At 43.5% G+C, this 27,558-nt stretch overlaps 1 protein-coding gene and 1 long non-coding RNA gene across 2 annotated transcripts in view; one reads left to right on the top strand and one right to left on the bottom strand.

Moving 5' to 3' along the window:
• The window catches only part of CAPN7 (calpain 7), a 39,858-nt gene that overhangs the window by 3,804 nt on the left and 8,496 nt on the right, over positions 1–27,558 (top strand). The window contains exons 2-15 of the mRNA XM_081882038.1: positions 606–714; positions 3,160–3,311; positions 4,019–4,086; positions 6,627–6,821; positions 8,477–8,563; positions 11,261–11,387; positions 12,915–13,000; positions 15,544–15,637; positions 16,842–16,988; positions 17,742–17,848; positions 21,035–21,155; positions 21,420–21,564; positions 24,737–24,836; positions 26,701–26,836. Coding sequence (XP_081738164.1) covers positions 606–714; positions 3,160–3,311; positions 4,019–4,086; positions 6,627–6,821; positions 8,477–8,563; positions 11,261–11,387; positions 12,915–13,000; positions 15,544–15,637; positions 16,842–16,988; positions 17,742–17,848; positions 21,035–21,155; positions 21,420–21,564; positions 24,737–24,836; positions 26,701–26,836 — 1,674 coding nt within the window. The remainder of the gene's footprint in view (positions 1–605; positions 715–3,159; positions 3,312–4,018; positions 4,087–6,626; positions 6,822–8,476; positions 8,564–11,260; positions 11,388–12,914; positions 13,001–15,543; positions 15,638–16,841; positions 16,989–17,741; positions 17,849–21,034; positions 21,156–21,419; positions 21,565–24,736; positions 24,837–26,700; positions 26,837–27,558) is intronic.
• On the bottom strand, positions 21,285–21,989 carry LOC309325784. The gene is made up of 2 exons (XR_014150002.1): positions 21,755–21,989; positions 21,285–21,463 (listed from the first exon to the last, which is right to left on the bottom strand). It is a non-coding gene; the product is annotated as an uncharacterized lncRNA (long non-coding RNA).

Raw genomic sequence — 27,558 nt, 5'->3', positions numbered from 1 at the left:
TCCACTTTTGGGAGGGGATCTTGTGGGAAAGAAAATATATAATTCCATGCACATGTTCTAAAACCTTTAAGTATGGAGTGATTGCGTAGCTCTTGTGAAGTTAACCTAGCATGCTGGGGAAAATTTGGTAGGATCCTGTGCTCATAAAAGTACCTGAAAGAATGCTTTCTGTATAGGTCTACCAGTTGGGGAGGTCCGCTTGGGATGCGGGTGGTGCTGTGCTCTAAACCACTGAGCCTCTTGGGCTTGCCAATCAAAAGTTGGCGATTCAAATCCCCGCAACAGGGTGAGCTCCCGTTGCTCTGTCCCAGCTCCTGCCAACCTAGCAGTTTGAAAGCACGCCAGTGCAAGTAGATAAATAGGTACTGAGAAGGCATTTGTGCAAATGAGGTTATGCTTTCCCTGGCTTTTGAAACCTGAAAGAAATACTTTAAGGATCCAACCTGTTCTCGTCATTGTAATTTGTTTTAATTGACTTTAACATTGTCCTTTAATGTTGCTCTGGGGTCTTATGGTGAAGAAATCTAATAATAATATATTTGAGGGAGATAAGCTTTCTGGTTGCCTTAATTTTTAAACACTTGTGTTGTATTTTCTCTTCTCAGGAAGCTGCGCAGTCTTTAATTTATGCTGCAATGGCAGGATCCGTCTTGGAAAATATTCCAGAGAAAATAAGTGAATATTTGGAAAGAGTTCAAGCCCTGTACTCAGCAGGTTAGTAAAGACAAAACCTGAAAACTTTCTCTCTTCATTAGGAAATCAACAAGGCATGTTCTAGAAAAGATGTTATACCCAGTGTGGTGTAGTAACTTGGAGGTAACTGAGAAATTGTATGGTTGGAAGGAACACCAAGGGCCATCTAGTCTAACCCCCTGCAATGCAGGAATTTAATCACAATTTCTCCCAATCTGAAACCAGACCCTGTGTTGGACGCAGACCTGGGAGACCAGGGTTGAAGTTACCACTTGGCTGTGAAGCTCGCTGGGTGATCATGGACCAGTCACCAACTCTTAGCCTAACTTATAGGGTTGTTTGGAGGATAATAGGTTCCCCCTCCCCAGCAGAGACAGCCCCAGTGATCTTGCCGCTCACGGGCGAGCGGACAGAGCATCGGGGCACCTTTAGCTGCTCTCTGTGGGGAGCGACAACTGCGATCCCCTCAGCTGAACAGTTTCACAGAGCCCACACCCCACTGCCTGCTTGCGGGAACCAGCACTGGTTGGGGGCTCCTTTAACAGCTCGACCGAGGCAAGGACAGCTGCAGACTCCTCAGTCGAGCAGTTTAAAGATGCAGGGGGAGGAACAAGCTGTTGACTGCCTCCAGCGGACACTGCTAGCAGAGCGACTTGGGAGCGGTGGCGGTTTCACCAGGGAGATACCGCTGAATGAAACTGACATCACAGTCTGCTCCTTATACCGGTCCTGGGCGAATATTGATATATCACCCAGGCCTACCAAGAGGGATATCTTTGTTAGAATATTCCATTCCACCTTAAGGGACAGGCATGAGACTGTTGCATGTCACGTGTCTGTTTACACTCCAGCACAGCTTGCTGGGAACTTCCGTTTGGGTATAGCTTTCACTTTTTGCTATCTTGATTTGGACACGAAGGGAATCAGATGTGTTTTCCTTTTGTCCTGATGTATGCTGAATAAGGGACGCGGGTGGCGCTGTGGATTAAACCACAGAGCCTAGGAGTTGCCGATAAGAAGGTTGGCAGTTCGAATCCCCGTGACAGGGTGAGTTCCTGTTGCTCATGTCCCTGCTCCTGCCAACCTAGCAGTTCGAAAGCACGTCAAAGTGCAAGTAGATAAATAAGTACCGCTCCGGCGGGAAGGTAAGCGGCGTTTCCGTGCACTGCTCTGGTTCGCCAGAAGCGGCTTAGTCATGCTGGCCACATGACCCGGAAGCTGTACGCCGGCTCCTTCGGCCAGTAAAGCGAGATGAGCGCCGCAATCCCAGAGTCGGTCACGACTGGGCCTAATGGTCAGGGGTCCCTTTACCTTTATGCTGAATAAACTGCTTGTAAATATGCTTACACAACCTCTCCTGCCACTTCTGTTTGCGCGTTATCTCTGCTGAGTTGCATGCCCCAGCTTCTGAAGCTGTGAGTCGCAGATGCTGCAACAAGGACTGGAGATCGTCCGGCACACCGGCCGGTGGGCTAGAGCCAGCTGGGGGCCCGCCAATTGCCCCCGCTTCCTTGGTTGTATGCCAACAATCTTGTCGTTTGGACAACCCAGGACCTCCATACACACTGACCAGGCTTGTGCCTCAGGGAGGTCTCTTCAGGGCTGCTAAGACAGTGGTTTGACTGGCCCCCCCCCAAGGCACACTCCATTGTCTCTTGAGATGGATGCCAGCAACCATCGTGTACATAAAGTACAGCCATTCATTCCCTCTGCAAGGCTAGTGTTGTCCATGAACACCATTATTTTCAGAGCGAGAAGGATGCAGCTCAGTGGTGGAGCATCTTTTTGGCATGAAGTCCCAAGTTCATTTCCAGAATTGCAGTGTAGGACTGGGAATGTCCCCCTCTCAGAAGTCCGGGAGAGCCATAGAGAGTACCATGTTAGATGGACCCATTGAAGAAGACAACTCCCTGTGTTCTGATGGAAGCAGCACAGCATATAACCTAATCTGCACCTTAATACAGTGGTACCTCTGGTTAAGAACTTAATTCGTTCCGGAGGTCCATTCTTAAGCTGAAACCGTTCTTAACCTGAGGTACCACTTTAGCTAATGAGGCCTCCCGCTGCCGCCACACGATTTCTGTTCTCATCCTGAGGTAAAGTTCTTAACCTGAGGTATTACAGTGGTACCTCGGGTTACATATGCTTCAGATTACATACGCTTCAGGTTACAGACCTAGCTAACCCAGAAATAGTGCTTCAGGTTAAGAACTTTGCTTCAGGATAAGAACAGAAATTGTGCAGCGGCAGGCCCCATTAGCTAAAGTGGTGCTTCAGGTTAAGAACAGTTTCAGGTTAAGTACAGACCTCCGGAATGAATTAAGTACTTAACCCGAGGTACCACTGTACTACTTCCAGGTTAGCGGAGTCTGTAACCCGAAGTGTTTGTAACCCGAGGTACCACTGTAACTATAATCATGAGTCAGGTGAAATAAGGAAAATGAATGGTTCTTCGTCCTATTCCAGTGCAAAGAGTCGACCCCTTGAAGTCGAAGCAGCAGCTGGACTTGGAGCGGGCCCGTTTCCTGGTTACGCAGGCTTTTGACGAAGACGAGAAAGGCAACAGCGAGGAAGCGATAGAGCTGTACACGGAAGCCGTGGAACTCTGCCTGAAAACGGTATGTTAAGCTACCAACTTAACTTGATGGGATTATGTCATGGCAAGGAACTCTTCCGTCCCTGCAAAAGATCGACACGCAATTGTGATTTTTGCCGCTGCCTGCTCTTGCAATTTGCCCCCCCCCCCCCCCCCGGCGCATGAGGAAGGGAGAGCTGAGCTGGCAAGAGTTAAAAGGGGCTGCAGGAATCGAGAGAAGCATTGGCTGGCTTTGCGGTTTTCCCCACATTGTGATTTTTGCATAACACCCACCCACCCACACCCATCCCATGATTCACGATGTATAGACAGGCCAAAAATTATGAAGCCGATATATCGATATGGACTTCAAACCGGTTTTTGACAATATATCAATATATTGCCCAGCCCTAGCAGAGTACTGTGGCTAAGAGGCAGTGGCTTAGCTTGAGTCTAATAGGTAGACTGAGCTCATCTACTCAACAGGTCTTATTCTTTAAAGCTGTTGCTTCTCTAACTTCAGCTGTTTGGCTGCATCCAAGTTGCCTTCATTTTATTGAGTGTTTTGAGTGTGGCCAGCTACACAAAATAGTGTTGCGGAGAGGTTTTTTGTCTGTTAGAAGGATTTGTGTCGTTAGTCTGGATAGTATAAATGGAAGGAATTGACATTTGCTACCCCCTGGCCTCTTTGTTTTTCTGTATGTAGATTGCTGGTTAGGCTTCTTAACCCCCCCTTTTTTCATATTAAAGGCCAATGAAACTTCAGAAACAGCTCTCCAGGCAAAACTGAAGCAGCTGGCTCGACAGGCCCTGGACAGGTGAGTTTCTTGAAGCTTTGCATGAAAACCCTGTTTCCTTAGTAGTAGTAGTATTTGTTGTTATTTATTGAATTTATATACGGACCTATACCTGCAGGTCTCTGTTGCATTAAAAAAAACCCAACAGTTTTTCTGCTTATCAGGTAGCTTTTAAAGGTATGGGAAGCCTTGCTGGAGAAAAAGCTTGCAACTTTATAAACACGGTCGGCATTTCACTCCTTGAAATGTTCATTGCCTGCAGGTGCTGTGTTTTGCATTCCTTTTCAAAAAAAAAAAGTTTTTATTTCTACATTTCATTAATTTTACAGTCATTTTAACATTTCAAAGTTTGACTTCCTTCCCCCTCTTTCTGCGGTTCCTTAAATTCATTTTTTAATATCTTCTGCATATTCAAATTCATGTTTGCATTACTTGTTAATTTTAATAAAGAACTTAGTGCAAATCTGTAAGAGTCTAAAGCAGAATCCACGCAGCTACCTTCTGAAATGCCATTTGCTGTGCTGTTTGTATTTTTGTTTGAATATTGACAGTAAGTAGTATTTTTGTATTTTTGTTTGAATATTGACAGTAAGTAGTGGTTTTTTTAAATGTTTCCAAATAAAATGTTTGTTTATTAGATTTATTTCCTACCCTTCCACCCAAAGGGAGCCCAGGGCAGCAACCAACAAGCCACAAAGCAATAAAAACATATTTAAAACAATACAGATGGAAGCAAAATAGTGGCTGACATCAGATAGAAAAGGGCTGACCTGTGTCCAACATGAGTGCTGTATAAAGACCTTTAATTCCATATGAGCTAGAGAGAGAGAGAGAGAGCGCGCGCGCGCGCTATATTTTTATGAGTGTGTTTCTATTCGGATTTTGTTTTAATATACTGGGCTTATATAAATGTGTTAATTGCATTCTAATCCAGAGGGTTGCATCCAGCAAAGTTGTACTCGGAACACACTTGTTGAAATGAATGAACCAACATTACTCGTGTCCATTAATTTAAGTGGGCCTCCTCTGAGGATGGCTAGCATTGGATACAACACACTATATTTTGAAATTCCATATATCAGTCAGCCCTTCTGATATCAGCAACCATTTGTTTCTTTCATTTACGAATCGCTGCCCAGAAGGCCTCCCAAAGGGATTTACAATATAGCAATGTGTATAAAATAGCTGCATGTATTAAAACAGGTTTTAAAAGTAGTTAGGAGTATAAAAACAGTTTCTAAAAAACAACAGTGCATACATAAAATATGTTTGTTCATATGTTTTCTGAGTTACGCATCCTCTGGTGTAACATCCCAGGATGGGTTGCAGCGTTAAAAGCCTTGTAAAACTTTATCCCAAGTGTGCTAAAGGTTTTAGAAGGCTTGTCGAAAGCTGAATATTCTTAGCAAGAAAGCTAAGGATGAGGAGGCACCTATCTGATATTCAGTGGGAGGGAGTTCCAAAGGCCAAATTCCAACATTGTGCAGAACAGACTGCCTGATAGGCTGGCGTCCACGAGATGCCCTCTCTTGCAAAACACAATGATCAGTTGTGTATTTAGAGAATGAGCCATGTAGATACAGGTATTCTCTTTGGCCATCTACAATGAATGGGAGCTGCTTCCAGGCCACTATTCAGTGATTTTTGTTTTACAAAAACCAGTTCTTCCCTCTTAGTTTAGTCCCGTGATGCCTTGCGTAGATAATTGTGAGTGTGGATTTATTTGCATTGCACTAGGGTTAGTATAAGAGCTTGGACCATCAAGGATGACTGTTTAAATGAAGGAAATCCTGAAGCATATTCTGATTATCTGTGTACTGTATTTAGAATAATGGAATAGCATCTTTCAGCTAAATTTCTGGCTGTACACGAATCTCTAGCAAAACAATGCAACAAGAACCTTCTAAATAAATTGTTGCATGATTCCTGTTAGTATGCACAAAACTTTCAGGTTTTCTTTTTAGTTGAAAGAACTGTCTTGAGTGGTTTCTATGTTAGATTGCATATGCTGTTCTTGCTGTATAGGAATCCTTGGGCTGTATGAAACAAAGGTTTTATGGATGTTTAACATGTAGAGTATACGAGAAGCCTAAGAATGCAAATACCATATTTTTCGCTCTATAAGACGCACCAGACCATAAGACGCACCTAGTTTTTGGAGGAGGAAAACAAGGGAAAAAAATTCTGAATCTCAGAAGCCAGAACAGCAAGAGGGATCACTGCGCAGTGAAAGCAGCAATTGCTCTTGCTGTTCTGGCTTCTGGGATAGCTGCGCAGCCTGCATTCGCTCCATAAGACGCACACACATTTCCCCTTACTTTTTAGGAGGGAAAAAGTGAGTCATAGAGCAAAAAATACGGTATGTAAGAAATATGCAGGCACTCTTGCCTTGTTTGTTTTTTAATCATTCGTTCTCACAAAAGCAATTAATATTTTTTGCATTTTTACATAGCAAAATGAGTAGTATATGATTGATGGCATTTATAGGAGGATTCGCAATGTACTGCCACCAATGAAATAAAAACTCTTGATGCGTGTAAAATGCAAACTCTCTATTTTAGAGCTGAAGCGCTGAAGGATTCAAAGCCGTCTCAGAAGGACAAGCCGGTCCCACCGAAACCAAATCAGCAAGCCAGGACTTACTTTCCATTAGGGCCTGATTTTTCCTTGAACGATAAGCCACAGGCAGTCAGAGCTGTGCAGGCCAGTGAACCTCAAGGTCAGCGATACACCGCGGAGGAGATTGAGGTGCTCAGGTAAGAAAAGGGAACAGTTTTCCAGGCTTATTGAAAATGGGTTGCCTCGTTTAGGCTGCAGTCGGGTGCACACTTAAACCGGGGAGCCTGCCCCACTGAACACAGTGAGGCTTACTTCTGAGCAAGCATGCATGGGATTGTTGAAAACACCAAATTGTAGACTGATGTGATGATTCTGTTGGGATGCGTCCGGGGAGACAGGGGCATTTGGCAGGCCCTCAGCTGGCTCCAGCCACCGGCCGGCAGCCAGGCGAACTCCAGTTCTTGGAACAGCATCAATCAGCAACTCAAGCCTCAGAAACCTTCAGAAGCTTAAGCACGCAAGCCAGCAGAGATAAGAACTCTTTGCAATGGAAGTGGCAGATAGAGACATGTGTAAGCATTATTTACAGGGACGCGGGTGGCGCTATGGGTTAAACCACAGAGCCTAGGACTTGCCAATCAGAAGGTCGGCGGTTCGAATCCCCGCGACGGGGTGAGCTCCTGTTGCTCGTCCCTGCTCCTGCCAGCCTAGCAGTTCGAAAGCACGTCAAAGTGCAAGTAGATAAATAGGTACCGCTCCAGCGGGAAGGTAAACAGCGTTTCTGTGTGCTGCTCTGGTTCGCCAGAAGTGGCTTAGTCATGCTGGCCACATGACCCGGAAGCTGTACGCCGGCTCCCTCGGCCAATAAAGCGAGATGAGCGCTGCAACCCCAGAGTCGGCCACGACTGGGCCTATTGGTCAGGGGTCCCTTTACCTTTTTGTTCAGCATAGTTCAGGAACAAAGGAAAAACATGCCTGCTTCCCTTCGTGTCTAAGCCAAACAGCAGCATAGCAAAAGCAATATACAACGGAAGTTCCCAGCAGACTGTGCTGGAAGTAAACAGACATGTGACTTTCAACAACTCCACATATTTGTTCCTCTTAAGGCGGAACGGAACATCAATATCCTAACAGATTCAACAACAACAAATGTTGCACGGCTCTTAAATATCAAGAAGGCGAGCCGACTTTATCATGGAGTTTATGTCAATGATCAAGCAATGTGTAATTCTAATCCCATTTCCCTTTGGGATGCAAATGTACTAAAGCTAACAGCACGATATTTAGCTGATAAATGTATCCACATATTTGGGCGCGGAATAGCATTGCTGCTAGAGGAGATACAGGTTTGCCACGCTTGTTTGCTGCCGCCACCCCTGCTGCCTTTTTAAAACAAGCCAACATAAATAGGACTTTGTACAGCTTTGGAGGAAGTCAGGGGAAGGCTACAGTAGTAACTTCCTGCCTGGCAGGCAAGCTTCAAAGAGATGGAGCCCCCTGGTGGTCTGGGGAAGCAATTTCTATTTTAAGACACTGTGTTTGCACCACACTGACCTCCCCACCTCTTTATCTAACTCAACCAGCCATTTCTTCTCTGAACCCTTGGTGGCCAGAATGTTCAGGGGTAATGACCGTGTGAGTAAAGTTTTTAATGCAAAACCGAAGGGGGAAATCTGCTGGCTCTTTAAAACGAGACCATCCACTGCGTCTTGCTCCCGTTCCCATACTAAAAAAGCTGAAGGTATTAAGCAGGCAGGTATACCTCAGCTGTTCATTTAGAGCCTGACTGGGTGGGAAACAAATGCATTTGAATAGCACTGTGGTCCTGACATCTTGCATCCTGCTTTCATAGGAAGACGTCAAAGATCAATGGCATTGAGTACGTCCCTTTCATGAGCGTTGACCTCAGAGAGCGTTTTGCTTTTCCGGTACCTTTCTCGTAAGTGAATATAAGTTGCCTAGCTATGGACTCGCCGAAATGCTTTCTCATTCCTTCTTATTCTTAAGAATTTTCTCTTGGGAGCAATGTTCAGATGCTCCCTTGAAAGGGCGGTGTGAAAAGTAAGCTGTTGCGGCCTCCTTATTGTGGGTGAATTCATTCAACTATAAGCACTTTAGAAATAGTCTTGACATCTGCAGTAGCCCTGTTAAATTTTTGAACACTGCTACTGTTAGGAAAAATGCTTACAGGCCATTCGACTTCAGATTAAGGAAATTTGAAGCACTGGCAAATGTTAGAGAGGCTGTAAAATAGTGGGCAGCTCTTTGTACTTGTGGTTTTACATGCTTTTAGAAAGGGACATCTGTAATAGACTAAATGCAATAAATTAATGGGCTTCTTGAACCCTGACTGATCAGTGCAGTGTAAGCTGGAAAAAAACTTTATTTTATATATACATATATTCTTCATTGAAAGAAAATAATAATAATAATTTAATTAATAATAATAATATTTTATTTGTACCCCGCCCCCCACGGCTGGAGTTGGCTCAGAGAGGCTAACATCATATGAATAACACAGTATACATAGAAACAGGCATCAATTAATTAAAACACATCTTAAAATTAATTCAGACAAATTATAATCTGCACAAAGTTATCAGGTTAAGACTGAGACCGGTTAATACTTGCCAGGACCAACTGTTTTCACTGATCATATAAGGGCCTGTGAACAGGCTGGGAGGCCTCCTTCATGCTTGTTCTTCTACAAAGGAAAATAGGTCCGACTGCACCCTGGCCAAATATAAAAAGTACATAATTGCAAGTGCACAGAGTAAGATAAGACACACAAAAAAGAAGAAAGAAATACTACCCATGTAGAAAACGAAACACAACAAAAACAAAAATTGTATACATTTTCCAAAATAAGTTGTAATTAATCAGACCATAACCTAATATGGTATTTATGAAAAGGAAGAAAGCTTTATTTTTAACTTGTAAGACTCCAGAGATCTGCACGCTCCTGTTATTAGTATCTCCCAGAGTTTTATCTGTTTCACACTGACTTAGAATCATGAATGAGTTAAGTGGGCAACTTTTCCAAAGCCTTTTTTCAAAGTGTATAGTTGTCTCACCTTTGTGGTCTCTGAAGTGCATCTCTTCTTACTCTCTTACGCTGCTTGAAGTAACTCATGAGCCCTACAGCCCTAACTCTAAGGAGGCTTGAGAGGTGTTCAGATTTAAAGAAAATGTGGCAGGGAAAACACATACACATTTTTGTCTGGAAGTCAATCTCAAAAAGTAATTGCCAATGAATATTTGCTCCATTCATTTCAGTAGTTATAGGCCGCCTTACGGAATTAACCTTCCCAAGGCAGCTCGCAGCATATTATAAAGATAAAATTGCATGATCACACATTACAATCCATAAAAGCCGCAATCTAAGACTGTTATAACAATATTCTGACAGCAGCTGTTGAGTGATACTAGCAAAACAAAACAGTATAAAGATATAAAAAGAGCAGTAAAGAATGAAAAATTAAAAGCAGATTGTAAAGCAACTATTGCTAAGAAAGAGCTATTTTATATTGTAGCTTTCTGGAACCCAAGTGGAGTAGACTCATTTGTAAGAAGCCTAGGAAATAAACTCAAATACAGATCGATAGCCGGGATCTGCATATATTACAAGTAGATTACTTTGGTTGTTGGTGATGAGGCCTAAGTAGTCTTCACAGTGGTAAATATTGGGGCAAGCAGGGTATAATTCAGTGGGTGGTGCTGTGGTCTAAACCATTGATCCTCTTAGGCTTGCCAATCAGAAGTTTGGCAGTTCGAATCCCCACAACCGAGCTCCCATTGCTCTGTCCCAGCTCCTCCCAACCTAGCAGTTCGAAAGCACGCCAGTGCAAGTAGATAAATAGGTACCACTGTGGCGGGAAGGTAAACAGTGTTCCGCTGCGCTAGAAGCAGTTTAGTCCTACTGGCTCCATGACCTGGAAAGTTATCTGTGGACAAACGCCGGCTCCCTCTGCCTGAAAGCGAGATGAACGCCACAACCCCATAGTCACCTTTGACTGGATTCAACAGTCCAGGAGTCCTTTACCTTTCACTTTAATTCAGTGTAGAAGCCCAAGCAAGGCTGATCATGAACTGGAGGCTGAAATTCCAGGTTTGGAGAGCTAAGAGCCCAAAGGTGGTCTTTAGGATCTGCATACGGTAAAGGTAAAGGGACCCCAGACCATTAGGTCCGACTCTAGGGTTGCGGCACTCATCTCGCTCTATAGGCCGAGGAGCCGGCATTTGTCCGCAGACAGCTTCCGGGTCACGTGGCCAGCATGACTAAGCCACTTCTGGCGAACCAGAGCAGCGCACGGAAACGCTGTTTACCTTCCCGCCAGAGCGGTACCTATTTATCTACTTGCACTTTGACGTGCTTTCGAACTGCTAGGTTGGCAGAAGCAGGGACCGAGCAACGGGAGCTCACCTCGTCGCGGGGATTCGAACCACTGACCTTCTGATCGGCAAGTCCTAGGCTCTGTGGTTTAACCTACAGCGCCACCCGCATCCCTGAGGATCTGCATAGGTGGGCAGAAAACCTTTTGGGTATTATGATGTGTGATAAAATGATTTTACCAGCTCATGGATTTCATACTTAGCAGTGACTTTTGGTTTGGGGTGGTGATTGCTTTGATTGCAGGGACAGATGTGGCAAGCTGCCGTTGTCTCCCAAGCAGAAGGCAATGTTTTCCCGCTGGGTGCGGCCTGATGAGATAACAAACAGCCCCACCATGATCTACACAGTGTCGAGCTTCAGCATAAAACAGGTAAGGAGGATGTTCTGATCTGACACAGTTGGCTATCCTCAAATAAGAGAAACAAAGCAAGACTGCAGAAGCTAACACTTTCACAGTCTGAAAAGAGAGCTTTCGCTTTTGATGTTCTTTCATACACTGTTCCCTTCCTGTGAGCAACGTTCAGAACCCCCACGCTACCAGAAAGTATTAACTACATTTCAGAGCCCTAATTCGGGAATCGGAAGGGCCATTTCATTTGCAGGCTGTAACTGCTCCTGCCAACCTTGCAGTTCGAAAGCACGTCAAAGTGCAAGTAGATAAATAGGTACCACTCCGGTGGTAAGGTAAACGGCGTTTCCGTGCACTGCTCTGGCTCGCCAGAAGCGGCTTAGTCATTCTGGCCACATGACCCGGAAGCTGTACGCCGGCTCCCTCGGCCAATAAAGCGAGATGAGTGCCGCGACCCCAGAGTCGGCCACAACTGGACCTAATGGTCAGGGGTCCCTTTACCTTTAACATGGGTGATATTGACGTCCAACTCCCATTAGTCCTGAGCAGCTTAGCCAGTGGTCAGCCAGGGTGGGAATTCGAGTTCAGTCACATTGGGAGGGAGCCCTGCTCTGCTGCAGTTGGAGAAGTTGGGTTTAGAGGAATGCTTTCGAGGGAAACAGAATCAGTGGCTCTTTCTCATCTGTCAAAGTGAATGGAGAATATTTTCTTCCAATGCCTTTGGATCTGACGAAGAATCCAGAGGTTTGGGTGCTCTGAGGTTAGAACTGGTATATCAGAGATAGGGGCTATGTGGCCTTGCAGATATTTCTGGGCTTCCAATTCCCATCGTCCCTGGCAATATGGAGGGCCTCTGGCTCCACATCCCTGTGTGGGTTACCTGACCTTTGAGGAAACTGGTGTTTACAGTTTCAAGCATATTTATTTATTTGCCTTGAATTGACTCAGTTCTTCCCCCACATTTCCGATCAGTTGAGAGATCTAATTTATTGTTGGGTCACCCCCCCCCAATCCTCTTTACATTGGCCTGCTTGTCAGTGGCACTTCATTTTTTATATATTTTATTTATGATTTTCAGTTTTATACATTTCAGGAATTTTACAATCATTTTAACATTTCAAAACTTGACTTCCTTCCCCCTCTTTCCACGGTTCCTTAAATTTATTTTTAATATTTTCTGCATATCCAAATTAACTTAATTTGCTCATTTATTCATCTACTTTAAATATATACTCTTATAAAACTGCAGGTTTTTACAATGATCCTGCCAATGTTTTTATCTGTTTGCAATTTATAAGTAAATATTCAATAAACCACTTCCATTCTTTTATAAAAAAAATTGTTATCTTGATTTCTTATTTTTCCAGTAAGTTTTACCATTTCTGCATATTCCATAAGTTTTTGTATCCATTCTTCTTTTGCTGGGACTTCTTCTTTTCATTTTTGGGCAAATGACATTCTTGCCACTGTAGTCGCATACATGAATAAATTTCTATACAGTTTGGGTAGTTCCGGCACTTCTTGACCCTTGACTCTTTCTGTCCTCAGACAATCGTGTCAGATTGTTCCTTCGTAGCTTCTCTTGCTATCAGTGCGGCATACGAAAGACGATACAACAAGAAGCTGATTACCAGGTACGCTCTGTTCTGGCAGATGATCTGCAAAGTTTTTGTTTCCAGTTTTTTCTAATTTAAAAAATTTGCTGGAAAGAACTTGACAGCTTCACTATCTGTGTGCTTTATGGCCATTTTTAAATATATATATATATATATTTAGTTTTTCAAATTATAATTTTACAATCGCATATCCAACATACAACATAAAAACAAGATTCCAAAGAATCTCCTGGACATCCCTCCTCCCTCCTTGTGGGTCCTATTCTTAATCATTTCCTCCTGCATCTTTTATAACAATCCATATCTTTTACATCTCCATTATATCCAAAATTCACCACTGAACTAAAAGTGTTACTGCAATCCTACTAACGATTTTAACTGTTTACAATGATTTTTAAGGTAAATTATAAATTTCCCCCGTTCCTTAATAAAAATTTTGGTCCTGATTTCTGATTCTTCCAGTCATTTTGGCCATTTTAACGTGCTCCTGAAACCTGCAGCCAGAGTCCTGACCGGTAACTTCAACTTGGTCAATGAAGCTCAACACTACCTTTTTGGCCCATGATACCCAGGCTAGATCTAGACACATAAAAGAAGTGTTTTGGTTAAACGCGTTGTAAACTTTCTATGAGAAATCAGGTTGGCAAAAATGGAACTCCACAGTGCCATCTGGTGTCAGAGTTATAAAGTACAAACAATGCGTATAAAGCGCTTTTTCTTTGCCAGCGTAGCTGAGTCCCCAGTCTCCCAAGCGCTCCTGTCTACCTTCTCATTTCCTGCCCTTCACAGAAAGCCTCCCTCCCTCTTCTGGGCCTTTATGGTGTGTTTGAATCAAGATGGCTGGTTTCAAGATGGTTGCTGCATCTTCCACACCTGTTGTGTTCCGATATCTCCCACTTTCAGTCCATGTATTTATAGGCACTCTGAAATCATAAATCCTCAGTTGTGAGAGGCATGGGGAATGCATTCGGGGAGGGACCATAGCTCAGCTGTGGGACGCGGGTGGCACTGTGGTCTAAACCACTGAGCCTCTTGGGCTTGCCAATCAGAAGGTCGGTGGTTCGAATCCCCGCGACAGAGTGAGCTCCCATCGCTCTGTCCTAGCTCCTGCCAACCTAGCAGTTTGAAAGCACGCCAGTGCAAGTAGATAAATAGGTACCATTGTGGCGAGAAGGTAAACAGCGTTTCTGTGCGATTTGGCTTACGTCAGTGTTGTTTGTAGCCTTCTCACCACCTCAAGGGGGACGCTCCTGCCTGTGGGGTGGGGTCCTGACCATCTGCTCCAAAGTCTGGCTGGGATGGCACTGCTGATGTCACAATACTCTTGTGATGTAGTTTAGTCTGCTACCAGGCAGGATGACAACAAAAGCTAGGTCGCCGCTAGTAACAGGAGCCCAGTGCTTTGTGTCCATCCCTCCCAATATCTAGGGAAATCAGTGCATGACTATATCATTCACCAGTTCTCCATTCACTCCACCCAAAGTTTTGCCATGGCAAGGAAGGTGCTGGCTGCATGATTCACTGGGCAACAGGAAGCTCAGTTGTGTCAGTATGATAGGAATGACTGGGCTGTTCATGACATGATCTAAATAAATTGCACCACTGCATGGCATAAGTGGTGAGGTTATAATAGTTATATACTCTACTATTTCTTTAATTTTATTTATTTATTTATCCCTATAACCGAGTGAGCTCCCGTTGCTCTGTCCCAGCTGCTGCCAACCTAACAGTTCGAAAGCACGCCAGCACATGTAGATAAATAGGTACCACTGCAGCAGGAAGGTAAATGGCATTTCTGTACGCTCAGGTTTCCGTCACAGTGTCCCGTTGCTCCAGAAACGGTTTAGTCCTGCTGGCCACATGACCCGGAAAGCTGTCTGCAGACAAACGCCGGCTCCCTTGGTCTGAAAGCGAGATGAGCGCCGCAACCCCATGGTCGCCTTTGACTGGAATTAACCGTCCAGGGGTCCTTTACTTTTTACCTATAGCTCAGCTGTAGAGCATCTTACATGCAAAAAGTTCCAGGTTCAATCCCTGACATGTCTACGCTAATAATTTGTGTTTGCTGCAATTTTGTATGCCTAACTCCATTGTGGTAGCTGGTGTCCTTCACTGTTTGGGACTTTCAGTTCTCTATACAGTGGTACCTCAGGTTACATACGCTTCAGGTTACATACGCTTCAGGTTACAGACTCCGCTAACCCAGAAATAGTGCTTCAGGTTAAGAACTTTGCTTCAGGATGAGAACAGAAATCGTGCTCTGGAGGCGTGGCAGCAGTGGGAGGAGCCATTAGCTAAAGTGGTGCTTCAGGTTAAGAACAGTTTCAGGTTAAGTACGGACCTCCAGAATGAATTAAGTACTTAACCTGAGGCACCACTGTATAACTGAGAACCTTTCCCTCTCAGGTGTGTGTTTAACACCAAATAGCATACAATACCACTCTTTCCTAATCTTTAAATTGACAACACGGGATTGAAATAGACTTGGCATAGTCCACAACATGCACACAATATATTCTAATATTTCCCCTGGTCTCTTTCCTCCCCCCCCTTCAAAACAGCATTATTTATCCGCAGAATAAAAAAGGAGAGCCGGAATATAATCCGTGTGGAAAATACATGGTGAAGCTGCATATCAATGGAGTCCCTCGGAAGGTAAGGTCATGATTGTTTGCTTGTTAGGTCGATGGTTAGAATTTTATGTAATTATACCCTATTAAGTTGTTGACTGAACACATGGGGGTCTCCACAAGGATGACTATACTACAAAAACAAGACCTTGCCCCCACCCAACACACACAGTTCACAGCTTTTGCAGGGGACAACAATATTGGCAGATGTCTGCTAGCATTTGTATTGCATTTGCATTTTAAATGTATTTCAAAAAGAATAAATGGTATTGGGGAAAGGAGGTAGCAGGTGGGAGTTGGCTGGTTATTCTGTTAGTTGTTTCTTTGACCGAGAACGTGAGTGTGTGCTGATTTCAGGCAGACACTGTCCGGAGGCGTTTGTGAGGACAAGTAATCTGTGGATTAATACCTTAGGCACTGCCATGAAGGAGTTTTGGAAACAAAAAGGACTAAAGCCTCTCTTGGGCTCAAGGGAGAGAAACACATTGTGTTCATTAATATACAGTATACAGTCGTATCTTGGAAGTTGAACAGAATCCGTTCTGGAAGTTAAGAGCGGTAGACTCGTAATCTGGTGAACCAGGTTTGCGTCTACGCTCCTCCACATGGAGCTGCTGGGTGACCTTGGGCTAGTCACACTTCTCTGAAGTCTCTCAGCCCCACTCGCCTCACAGAGTGTTTGTTGTGGGGGAGGAAGGGAAAGGAGAATGTTAGCTTCTTTGAGACTCCTTCGGGTAGCGTTAAAGCAGGATGTCAAATCCAAACTCTTCTTCTTCAAAATGTTTGGAAACAAAGCGTGGCTTCTGATTGGCTGCAGGAAGCTCCTGCAGCCAATCAGAAGCCCCGTCGGACATTTGGCTTCCAAAAGAACGTTCAAAAATCAGAACAGTCGCTTCCGGGTTTCAATCATTCAGGGGCCAAAACATCCAAGTTCCAAGGTATGACTATATTAATGATACTTGTTCAACTGTTGCCAACCTGACAAGCAAAGATTTATCTTCAAGTCTTGTGTAAGGTGTCTTTTTTATCACAAATAGCTAACAGTGCTCCCGTGTCCCCCACATCTCATGTTTTAATCAACACATTGTCAGAACGCTTGGCTAGAGCCAATGTATATTCTTTGTTCTCTGAGCCTGATTCTTCTGCGTGACTTAATTCCATGCGAAGCTGCCACAACTGTCTTATTTGCGCTTTTGGTTTGATCTCTCTCTCTGCCCTGTTTTGCCCAGGTGATAATCGATGACTTCCTACCGGTAGATCACAGCGGAGAACTTCTCTGCTCTTACTCCAACAACAAAAGCGAACTCTGGGTTTCCTTGATAGAGAAGGCTTACATGAAGGTTATGGGAGGTTATGATTTTCCTGGATCCAATTCTGTGAGTAGCGATCTGTTCTTGGCAAGGAATAAATGTCTGTTCAGGCAGATCTTCCCATTATGAAGAGCTCTTCCATTAATCCCAAGTAGAGAATGTAAAATAGACGGACGCCATCATAAACAAAATACGATCTCTGCTTTTTGTTCATTGTAGCATGTGCGCTTTTTTCCAGCACTGCAAATAATCTCTGTAGGAGTAAGTTATGTTTGAGTTGGCCTTATTTGGGGAATGTTCTTGGCAAATGCAAGTTTAGCACGACTGAAGTCTAGTATGGGGCTTTATGGATGAAATTCGGGGGGGGGGGGGAGAGATGCATTTGGGTACCACAACTTGGTCTCCAGTTTCTGAGGCTTTGGCCCTTATTGATATCACATTTTCAGCTTCATCTCTGTGATGATGGAGGGAAGAAACCATTATATTGTGGCCAAAGGTAAGGAGTCAGCCGGTGCAGTTGTGTCTCCTCTGAATCTGAAAATTTCTGATGGCTGCTGCAAAATCCATGGCGTTTTCAACAGATCACTTTGCAAGCTGCTTTTCTGTGAATTAGCCTTCTGTTACCTCCTGAAAAGTTTTGCGTAGTCCAGCACCAAAAGGAAATGAAAACTGGAAGTTTCAGAACTGGAACCATACTTTTGATTAAACTTCTTGCTTTTCAAAAATAGCAATTCCCCCCCCCCCCCCCATGGATGGCTTTTTCACAGTCCTGGGTTATACTGCTGTTTTTGTTACCGAGGAAATCTGCTTTTATTTCAGAATATTGATCTCCATGCGTTGACGGGCTGGATACCCGAAAGGATTGCCATGCACTCAGGCAACCAATCTTTTGACAAAGACAGTTCCTTCAGGATGCTTTACCAAAGGTAACTTACGGCTGATTGATATATATATATATATGTATATGTATATGTATGTATATATGTATATGTGAATGAGGCTCTGGTGTCATAAGCAGAATAGTTCCATTGTATTTTTACACTTGCTAGTGCCATTGCTAAACAAATACTGATGAGCAATTGATGAAGGTAAGGTCTATAGTGAGAGAGACTGATGTAGAAAATGTCACTTTGGTGGTAGTGCGTTTCAGTCCTCTGTTAAACTTTAAAAAGAAATACGCCAATTATCCATAAATAATGACAAGCTTTTGGCTGAATTCTGCCTTTCTTTGGACTTAAGGCAGAAGCAGAAATATTTTTCAAAGGGACATGAAGTAAAAGCTGTGGCATGTTTGGTGTTTGAGCTTTTGCTGTTTCAGATGCTGCAGCTAAATATGGTGGACTTCAGGATAGGATTCGAATCTGGTTTAATTATAAATACTTTTTTATAAAATATTTTTTTCAATTACAATAACTAAATAATAGCCTCATTATAACAATTCCAAATTATAATACAATTCCTAATACAAATTCCAAATTATATAATTTACCTGCCTCCCTCCCCCCCCCCCCCGGACTAGAATTGATTATTTTGATGATTTTCTTTGTTTCTGCATTCCAAAATCTTATTGATTTCAACTACATTCCCATCATAGTAGTAATCCCTTATACAACAGCTGCTATATTTGTAACTTATATTCATGTTGACACCAACTGAGTAGTTTATAAGACTACAAGTGGAGATCTCCTACTGTGCCATTGTTCTGCCTGTGTGTGACATTTTTTTCTGTCCATAATGTTTATTCCTGTCCATGTATGTCAATCTTTCCCCGGTCATTGCTGCAATCTGTCATGCCTTGAGCAGAGCTGATATCCCAGTCTTGTTCCAGAAATTTCTCCCTCACTCAGTCCCATGCTCTTTGTTTTTGCAACTTTAACAATAGCTGCAAAAGTCATGCTATCCCAGTCAGTGACCTGTTTTTGCCATTTCCACCCCCAGCCTCGGAAGAAGGAGGATCTGTTATCTTGCCAGTGCACTTGGCAAGTTTCTGGATTCCTTTCAGTCCTCCGTTCAGCCGAAGATAAATAGCACATACCTTCCAGATTCCATACTCGCAAAATGATAATTTGTCCAATTATCGTTAGTCCAAACAGTCCAATTAAATTTCTCCCTCCCTCAGTCCCGTGCTTCTCTGTTTAATTAGAAATACTAGCAACGAAAGTTTTGTGGTATAAGCTCGGGGGTAGTCAAGTGCTGTTGGACTTCAATCAAGGTGGATTTGATTTAAATCACTAGTCACTAAGACTTGATTTAAATCTTTTCTTTTTTTTTACAGACAGACTCATTCTTGCATATTTACAAGCAGATGAAGGTTTCATTTTTGGAATAATAAATTTTCAGAATAGTTTTTACAGTTAGATAAAAAATTACTGATTTGGTTATACTATTCAAAATACATAGACAGATAATTGTGAAATTATTGTGAGGTTTAATAAGTTAACTGTTTATATTTGGACAACTTCTGCTGTACTTTGATGGAAGGAGAAAAATAAACATTTCCTCAATAACAATTTAAACAATTCATTTAACTAAAACAATAACATTATAGCATCCATGTTTGTTAACTAATGCAGTGTTTTCCAACCTTGTGCCTCCAGCTGTTTTTGAACTACAACTCCCATCATCCCTGACTAGCAAGACCAGTGGCAAGGGATGATGGGAACTGTAGTCCAAAAACAGCTGGAGGCACAAGGTTGGGAAACACTGAACTAATGTGTTTAAACAATTTTTAAAAAACAACAACTTAAGACTGAGTTTTAGCACACATGAAAAACTTAAAACAAATCCTTATTTCCTGATGAATAGCCTTTGGACTATAATGTAACTTAATAGAAAACTATCTTTAGAAAGATTTTTCCTCCAAAAGCATTTTATTTTAAAAATCCGATTTAATTTTTAAAAAATCTGGTATTATTATTATTATTATTATTATTATTATTATTATTATTATTATTTTAAAATCTCATCAGCTCCAACCATGGTGGAAAATAATGGGAGTTGGTTTCCACCAGCTACGGGAAGAGAGGAGGGGAGTTATTTTAGTTCTAGCTACAACTTAAAATGAGGCTGCATTTTAAATTGCATTTTAACCTGTGTTTTAAATTGTTCTTTTTCTTTTTTCTTATTATGTTTTTACTGAAATTTTATTGGTGTTAGCCACCCTGAGCCCGGCTCTGGCCAGGGAGGGCGGGGAATAAATAAAATTATTATTATTATTATTATTATTAACAACAACTCCTGAAATAGTTCTTCGAGATTTCTTATCTGTCTTCCACCCCGTGCCGCAACCTCTGAGAGGCATCAATTTATGCCACAGCTTCGTTAAGGTTTCCAGGATGACATCTGCCTTTCTTTTCTCTTCTTCAAAAGGATCTTGTTGTTGTTTAGTCGTTTAGTTGTGTCCGACTCTTCGTGACCCCATGGACCAGAGCGCACCAGGCACTTCTGTCTTCCACTGCCTCCCGCAGTTTGGTCACACTCATGCTGGTAGCTTTGAGAACACTGTCCAACCATCTTGTCCTCTGTCATCCCCTTCTCCTTGTGCCCTCCATCTTTCCCAACATCAGGGTCTTTTCCAGGGAGTCTTCTCTTCTCATGAGGTGGCCAAAGTCTTGGAGCCTCAGCTTCAGGATCTGTCCTTCCAGTGAGCACTCAGGGATGATTTCCTTCAGAATGGATAGGTTTGATCTTCTTGCAGTCCCTGGGACTCTCAAGAGTCTTCTCCAGCACCATCATTCAAAAGCATCAATTCTTCGGCAATCAGCCTTCTTTATGGTCCAGCTCTCACTTCCATACATCACCACTGGGAAAACCATAGCTTTAACTATACGGACCTTTGTTGGCAAGGTGATGTCTCTGCTTTTTAAGATGTCTCTGCTGTCTAGGTTTGTCATAGCTTTCCTATGCAGGTGTCTTTTAACTTCGTGACTGCTGTCTCCATCTGCAGTGATCATGGAGCCCAAGAAAGTAAAATCTCTCACTGCCTCCATTTCTTCCCCTTCTATGTGCCTATCTATTTCAAATGGATACGGATAGACTAATAAGAAGTATCAGTGGTTCTGTTACTCTGTAAGCAAACTCTGAAAGTAAACTTTCTTCTTCTTTGTGGCCAGATTTCGCAAAGGGGACGTGCTCATTACAACGGCGACGGGAGTGATGACCGAGGAGGAAGGAGAAAGGTGGGGTTTAGTACCAACCCATGCCTACGCTGTTTTGGATATCAGAGAATACAAGGTACCTGTGGGAATAAATGCTTCAGAACTTTTGGCAATACCTTTTTTTCAATTGGCAGGTTTTTATATTTTAAAAATCTTGCGTCCTCTTGTGCTGCTTAAAAACTAAAGAATAGGAAACCATGGAACATCTTTTCCAAATCAGCTTTATCCAGATTGTTTTAAGACTTTCAGCTCATTTGATTTCCTGTATTGATTGGGGGTTCAGGGTGGTACAACCTAATGGAAAATGCCAGATGTTCTTTATTTTATTTTCTTCGTTTAGGGGCTTCGATTCCTCCAGCTGAAAAATCCCTGGAGCCACCTCCGCTGGAAGGGAAGATACAGTGAAAATGATATGAAGAACTGGACCCCGGAACTTCAGAAATACTTGAATTTTGATCCCAGAACGGCCCAGAAAATAGACAACGGTAAAGGAGCGAAACACTTGGAGGTTTGAGCAAGCAAGATTTTAAATGGCTCATTTGCCCCAGAATCTTCCCAGTGGCACAGGACTGGAGCTTGGGGGAATAGAGGGGTGGCCTGATTTTCACAGCTCCTAGAAGGATCAGGTCCAAGGTCAAAGACCTTGACAGGATCTTTTAGCTTTTACACTCGTACCTTGAAAGTCGAACGCCTTGCCAGTTTTGACTCCCGCAGGTCGCAAATTCGGAAGTGAGAGTTTCGGTTTTCGAACTATTTTTGGAAGCTGAACGTCCGACGGGGCTTCTGTGGCTTCCGATTTTTGAAAAAAAGATTAGAGGAAGGGATCTAATCCTTGTCTTCCCTGCCATGGTCTCCCCGCCATTTCTTGTCTGGCCAGTTTTGCCCATCTCTCTGGCTCCCCTCACTTGCCCTTGACTGAGTCGCCAAGGTCGGCAGAGGCACTTCTTGCACACACGCTGCTTCTGCCACCCTGAAGCCATCCAGCTGTTTCCTAGCACCCGAAGCCACCATCATTCTGGGGCAGCTTGTGACTTCACAATCGGTTGTGTGCACATCTGCAGCTTGTCTGCAAAGGGAGAGAGGTCTGCTGTGGGCCTTTCTGGAAGCTCAGGGTTAGGATGAGCAAAGAAAGAGGAAGATAATAAACCACAAGAAGAAGCAGCAGCAACAACAACAACAACAACAAAAGCCTGGCTTTGCTTGCTCCCATTTTCTTATCAGAGGTTTGATATGTAGAAATTGCTTGGGTCCCTTTAGAGTCTGGACTTGGTGGTCTTTCAGCCTGTGGTGTTTGGTGGTCAGCCATTCTGCTGAGTAGGTCCCTTGATCTCTGCCTCCCAAGTCCTGCCCTGATGGTGAGAGGCTGCCCCAAACGGCCCAGTATAACTGAAGGAACATCTCCACTCTCATCGTTCTGCCTGGACACTGAGCTCCAGCACTAAGGGCCTTTTGGCAGTTCCCTCACTGGGAGAAGTGAGGTTACAGGGAACCAGGAAGAGGGCCTTCTCAGTAGTGGCACCCACCCTGTGGAAAGCCCTCCCATCAGATGTCAAAGAGAAAAACAACTATTTGGCTTTTAGAAGACATCTGAAGGCAGCCCTCTTTGGGGAAGTTTTTAATCTTTGATATTTTATGACTTTATAATTGATGCTGTTAAGGTGCTACACTCAATATGCCAGCAAGTTTGGAAAACTCAGCAGTGGCCAGAGGATTGGAGAAGATCAGTCTACATCCCAATCCCAAAGAAGGGCAGTGCCAAAGAATGCTCCAACTACCGCACAATTGCACTCATTTCACACGCTAGCAAGGTTATGCTTAAAATTCTACAAGGCAGGCTTAAGCAGTATGTGGACCGAGAACTCCCAGAAGTGCAGGCTGGATTTCGAAGGGGCAGAGGAACCAGAGACCAAATTGCAAACGTGCGCTGGATTATGGAGAAAGCTAGAGAGTTCCAGAAAGACATCTACTTCTGCTTCATTGACTATGCACAGCCTTTGACTGTGTTGACCACAGCAAACTATGGCAAGTTCTTAAAGAAATGGGAGTGCCTGATCACCTCATCTGTCTCCTGAGAAATCTCTATGTGGGACAAGAAGCTACAGTTAGAATTGGATATGGAACAACTGATTGGTTCAAAATTGGGAAAGGAGTACGGCAAGGCTGTATATTGTCTCCCTGCTTATTTAACTTATATGCACAATTCATCATGCGAAAGGCTGGGCTGGATGAATCCCAAACCGGAATTAAGATTGCCGGAAGAAATATCAACAACCTCAGATATGCAGATGACACAACCTTGATGGCAGAAAGTGAGGAGGAATTAAAGAACCTTTTAATGAGGGTGAAAGTGGAGAGCGCAAAATATGGGCTGATGCTCAACATCAAAAAAACAAAGATCATGGCCACTGGTCCCATCACCTCCTGGCAAATAGAAGGGGAAGAAATGGAGGCAGTGAGAGATTTTACTTTCTTGGGCTCCATGATCACTGCAGATGGTGACAGCAGTCACGAAATTAAAAGACTCCTGCTCCTTGGGAGAAAGGCGATGGCAAACCTAGACAGTATCTTAAAAAGCAGAGACATCACCTTGCCAACAAAGGTCCGTATAGTTAAAGCCATGGTTTTCCCAGTAGTGATGTATGGAAGTGAGAGCTGGACCATAAAGAAGGCTGATCGCCGAAGAATTGATGCTTTTGAATTATGGTGCTGGAGGAGACTCTTGAGAGTCTCATGGACTGCAAGAAGATCAAACCTATCCAATCTGAAGGAAATCAGCTCTGATTGCTCACTGGAAGGACAGATCCTGAAGCTGAGGCTCCAATACTTTGGCCACCTCATGAGAAGAGAAGGCTCCCTGGAAAAGACCCTGATGTTGGGAAAGATAGAGGGCACAAGGAGAAGGGGACGGCAGAGGACGAGATGGTTGGACGGTGTTCTTGAAGCTACAAACATGAGTCTGACCGAACTGCGGGAGGCAGTGGAGGACAGAAGTGCCTGGCGTGCCCTGGTCCATGGGGTCACTAAGAGTCGGACATGACTAAACAACAACAACAACAACTAATAATAATAATAATAATATATGGGAGCCACACAGAGGGGCTGAGGAAACCCAGCCAGATGCGCGGGGTAATAATAATAATAATAATAATAATAATAATAATAATAATAATAATAATTTCCTACAGTCATACCTTGGTTTTCAGACAGCTTAGTTCTCGAACGTTTTGGCTCCTGAACACCGCAAACCTGGAAATGAGTGTTCTGGCTTGCGAACTATTTTTGGAAGCCAAACGTCTGACAGGCCTTCTGTGGCTTCCAATGGGCTGCAGGAGGTTCCGAGGTCAGCCCAGTTCCACAGCTGGCAATCAATCCTATTCAGTAACCACATAAGACCGGTCCTGAAAGACCTGCACTGGCTCCCAGTACATTTCTGAGCATAATTTGAAGTGTTGGTGCTGACTGTTAAAGCCCCAAGCAGCCCATCAGAAGCCGCACTTTGGTTTCTGAATGTTTTGGAAGTTGAACGGACTTCCAGAATGGATTCCGTTCGACTTCCAAGTTACAACTGTATTTTCATTGATTTCTATCATTATGTTAAATGGCTTTTGGGGGGAAATATAGCATGTTTTTTGACCTAGATCTTTTCCTTTCTTTTAGGGATTTTCTGGATTGCCTGGGAAGATCTGTGCAAGTATTATGATGTTATATACTTGAGCTGGAACCCGAGTCTTTTTAAAGAATCAACATGCATTCACAGGTTTGTCCAAAGGAAAAAGTTGCAAGTTGCAAGTTTACTTCTTTACAGCTGTCCTGGACTAATCCCAGCCCCCAACTTCCATTGTGAGGGAAGGTATGGTATTTGAGGCTTTCTAATTTAGAAAAAACTGTAAGGGGGACATGGTGAAGATGCATAAAATTATGCCCTGGTATGGATGCAGGTGGTGCTATGGTCTAAACCACAGAGCCTAGGGCTTGCCAATCAGAAGGTCGGTGGTTCAAATCCCTGCAACGGGGTGAGCTCCCGTTGCTCAGTCCCTGCTCCTGCCCACCTAGCAGTTCAAAAGCACGTCAAAGTGCAAGTAGATAAATAGGTACCGCTCCGGTGGGAAGGTCAACGGTGTTTCCGTGCGCTGCTCTGGTTCTCCAGAAGCAGCTTAGTCATGCTGGCCACATGACCCGGAAGCTGTACGCCGGCTCCCTCGGCCAGTAAAGCGAGATGAGCGCCACAGCCCCAGAGTCGGCCACGACTGGACCTAACGGTCAGGGGTCCCTTTACCTTTATCTTTATGGGAAAAGTAGACAGGAGAAAAACTACTTCATGAAACTAGAATCCAGGGCCATCCAAGGAAGCTGCAAGATAGGAGAACCCAGAAGAAACCATTTCCTCATAATTTTATTTTTTATTATGGAGGTAAAACTTGGGCATTGTACCTTAAATGTTTGGGAGCATTCGGCATGCAGAATTTGAATATTCTGGCACACCACACTACATTTCCAATTGAGCATTCATAAGTTTCAGGCTTGCATTTCAACAGCTGTTTGCTTTGTTCCTTGGAAGGATCAGGCCAAATAATATTTCATACTTCCTGTTGAGATCACTTCTAGCATAAAAGGAGTGATAGCCAAAATATATCCTCTTAAAGGGTAATCAAATTTTGTATGTATGAATTGCAATTCCTGTAAACGAAACAGTGACCTGTGTGAGAGAGGAAGTTTGTGTTTATCTCTTATGTTTTGGGTTTGTTTGTTTGTTTTTTGCTGTTTGATGCCCAAGTTATTTTATACACACACACACACATATAATTTTCTGTTTTACAAATTAGAATATTCATTTAAAGGTAAAGGTATAGGGACCCCTGACTATTAGGTCCAGTTGTGGCCGACTCTGGGGTTGTGGTGCTCATCTCGCTTTATTGGCCAAGGGAGCCGGCGTACAGCTTCCAGGTCATGTGGCCAGCATGACTAAGCTGCTTCAGGCGAACCAGAGCAGTGCACGGAAACGCCATTTACCTTCCCGCTGGAGCGGTACCTATTTATCTACTTACACGTTGATGTGCTTTCGAACTGCTAGGTTGGGAGGAGCAGGGACCGAGCAACGGGAGCTCACTAAATGAAGAATATTCATTTAGACAGCCTTAAAATATCAATGACTTCCCTTCTTCTCTTTCCATGGTTAATTTTGCATAACATAAATCACTGCATTATTACTTCCATCAAAACTTATTTACATTGTTGAATTTATCTTAATGCTGCCAACATTTTCAAGCGTACACAATTTTCCCTCGTATATTCAGTAAATGTATTCCAGTCTTCTTTGAACGTATGTTCTTCTTGTTCTCTTATTCTATATGTTAAATCTGCAAGCTAAGCATATTCCATCAGTTTAAGTTGCCATTCTTCTTTGGTTGGGACCTCGCTCATTTTCCATTTTTAAGCTAACAAAACACGGGCTGCAGTAGTGGCATACATCAATAACCTTTTTTGACACCTGGGAATTTCCATCTGGATTATCCCCAAGAAAAAGGACTCTGGTTTTTTGGGGGGAAAAGGTGCTTTTAAACCTTTTTTCCCCAGTTCATTATAAATTATTTATAATAAAATATTTTCTGTTTCTTTTTTAGTACCTGGGATGCAAAGCAGGGCCCTGTGAAAGATGCATACAGCCTAGCTAACAACCCACAGTACAAACTGGAGGTTCAGTGCCCACAAGGTGGGGCTGCAGTTTGGATCCTGCTCAGCAGACACATTACGGACAAGGTACCCTTGGCATGGGGACGCAGGTGGCGCTGTGGTCTAAATCACAGAGCCTAGAGCTTGCTGATCAGAAGGTCGGTGGTTCGAATCCCCACGACGGGGTGAGCTCCCGTTGCTCGGTCCCTGCTCCTGCCCACCTAGCAGTTCAAAAGCATACCAGTGCAAGTAGATAAATAAGTACCGCTCTGGCGGGAAGGTAAACAGCGTTTCCATGCACTGCTCTGGTTCTCCAGAAGCAGCTTAGTCATGCTGGCCACATTACCCGGAAGCTGTACACCGCCTCCCTCGGCCAATAAAGCAAGATGAGCACCGCAACCCCAGAGTCAGCCACGACTGGACTTAATGGTCAGGGGTACCTTTACCATTGGCATGAATGTTTGAACCCTGGTATGAATGAGGGACTGGGCCCTGAAATGCCAACACTTGTCTCGGTATTTGAGCTAGCAAGAGGAGGATAAAAGCCACCCGTTATTTCAAATAAAATGCAAACCCACACGAGTGTGATTCCCTTATCGGGCCAAGCAGAATGTTACAAAACAGGGTACGAGTTTTCAGGTCTCCCAGAATTCTTTCATCACAGCAGATGTCAAAAACACAAGGCGGGGGAAATTGGAAATCTGCTGTTTTGTAACATTTTGACTGGCCCTATTTGGATTTGTTGTTGTCGGCCGACACAAAAACCTTTTTAACTTTTGTCAAGCATATTTCATAGAACCTTTCTTGCA

Source organism: Podarcis erhardii, assembly GCF_964252035.2.
Source record: "Podarcis erhardii genome assembly, chromosome: 12".
NCBI classification, from domain to species: domain Eukaryota; kingdom Metazoa; phylum Chordata; class Lepidosauria; order Squamata; family Lacertidae; genus Podarcis; species Podarcis erhardii.
This window is presented reverse-complemented; position numbering and strand designations above follow the sequence as displayed.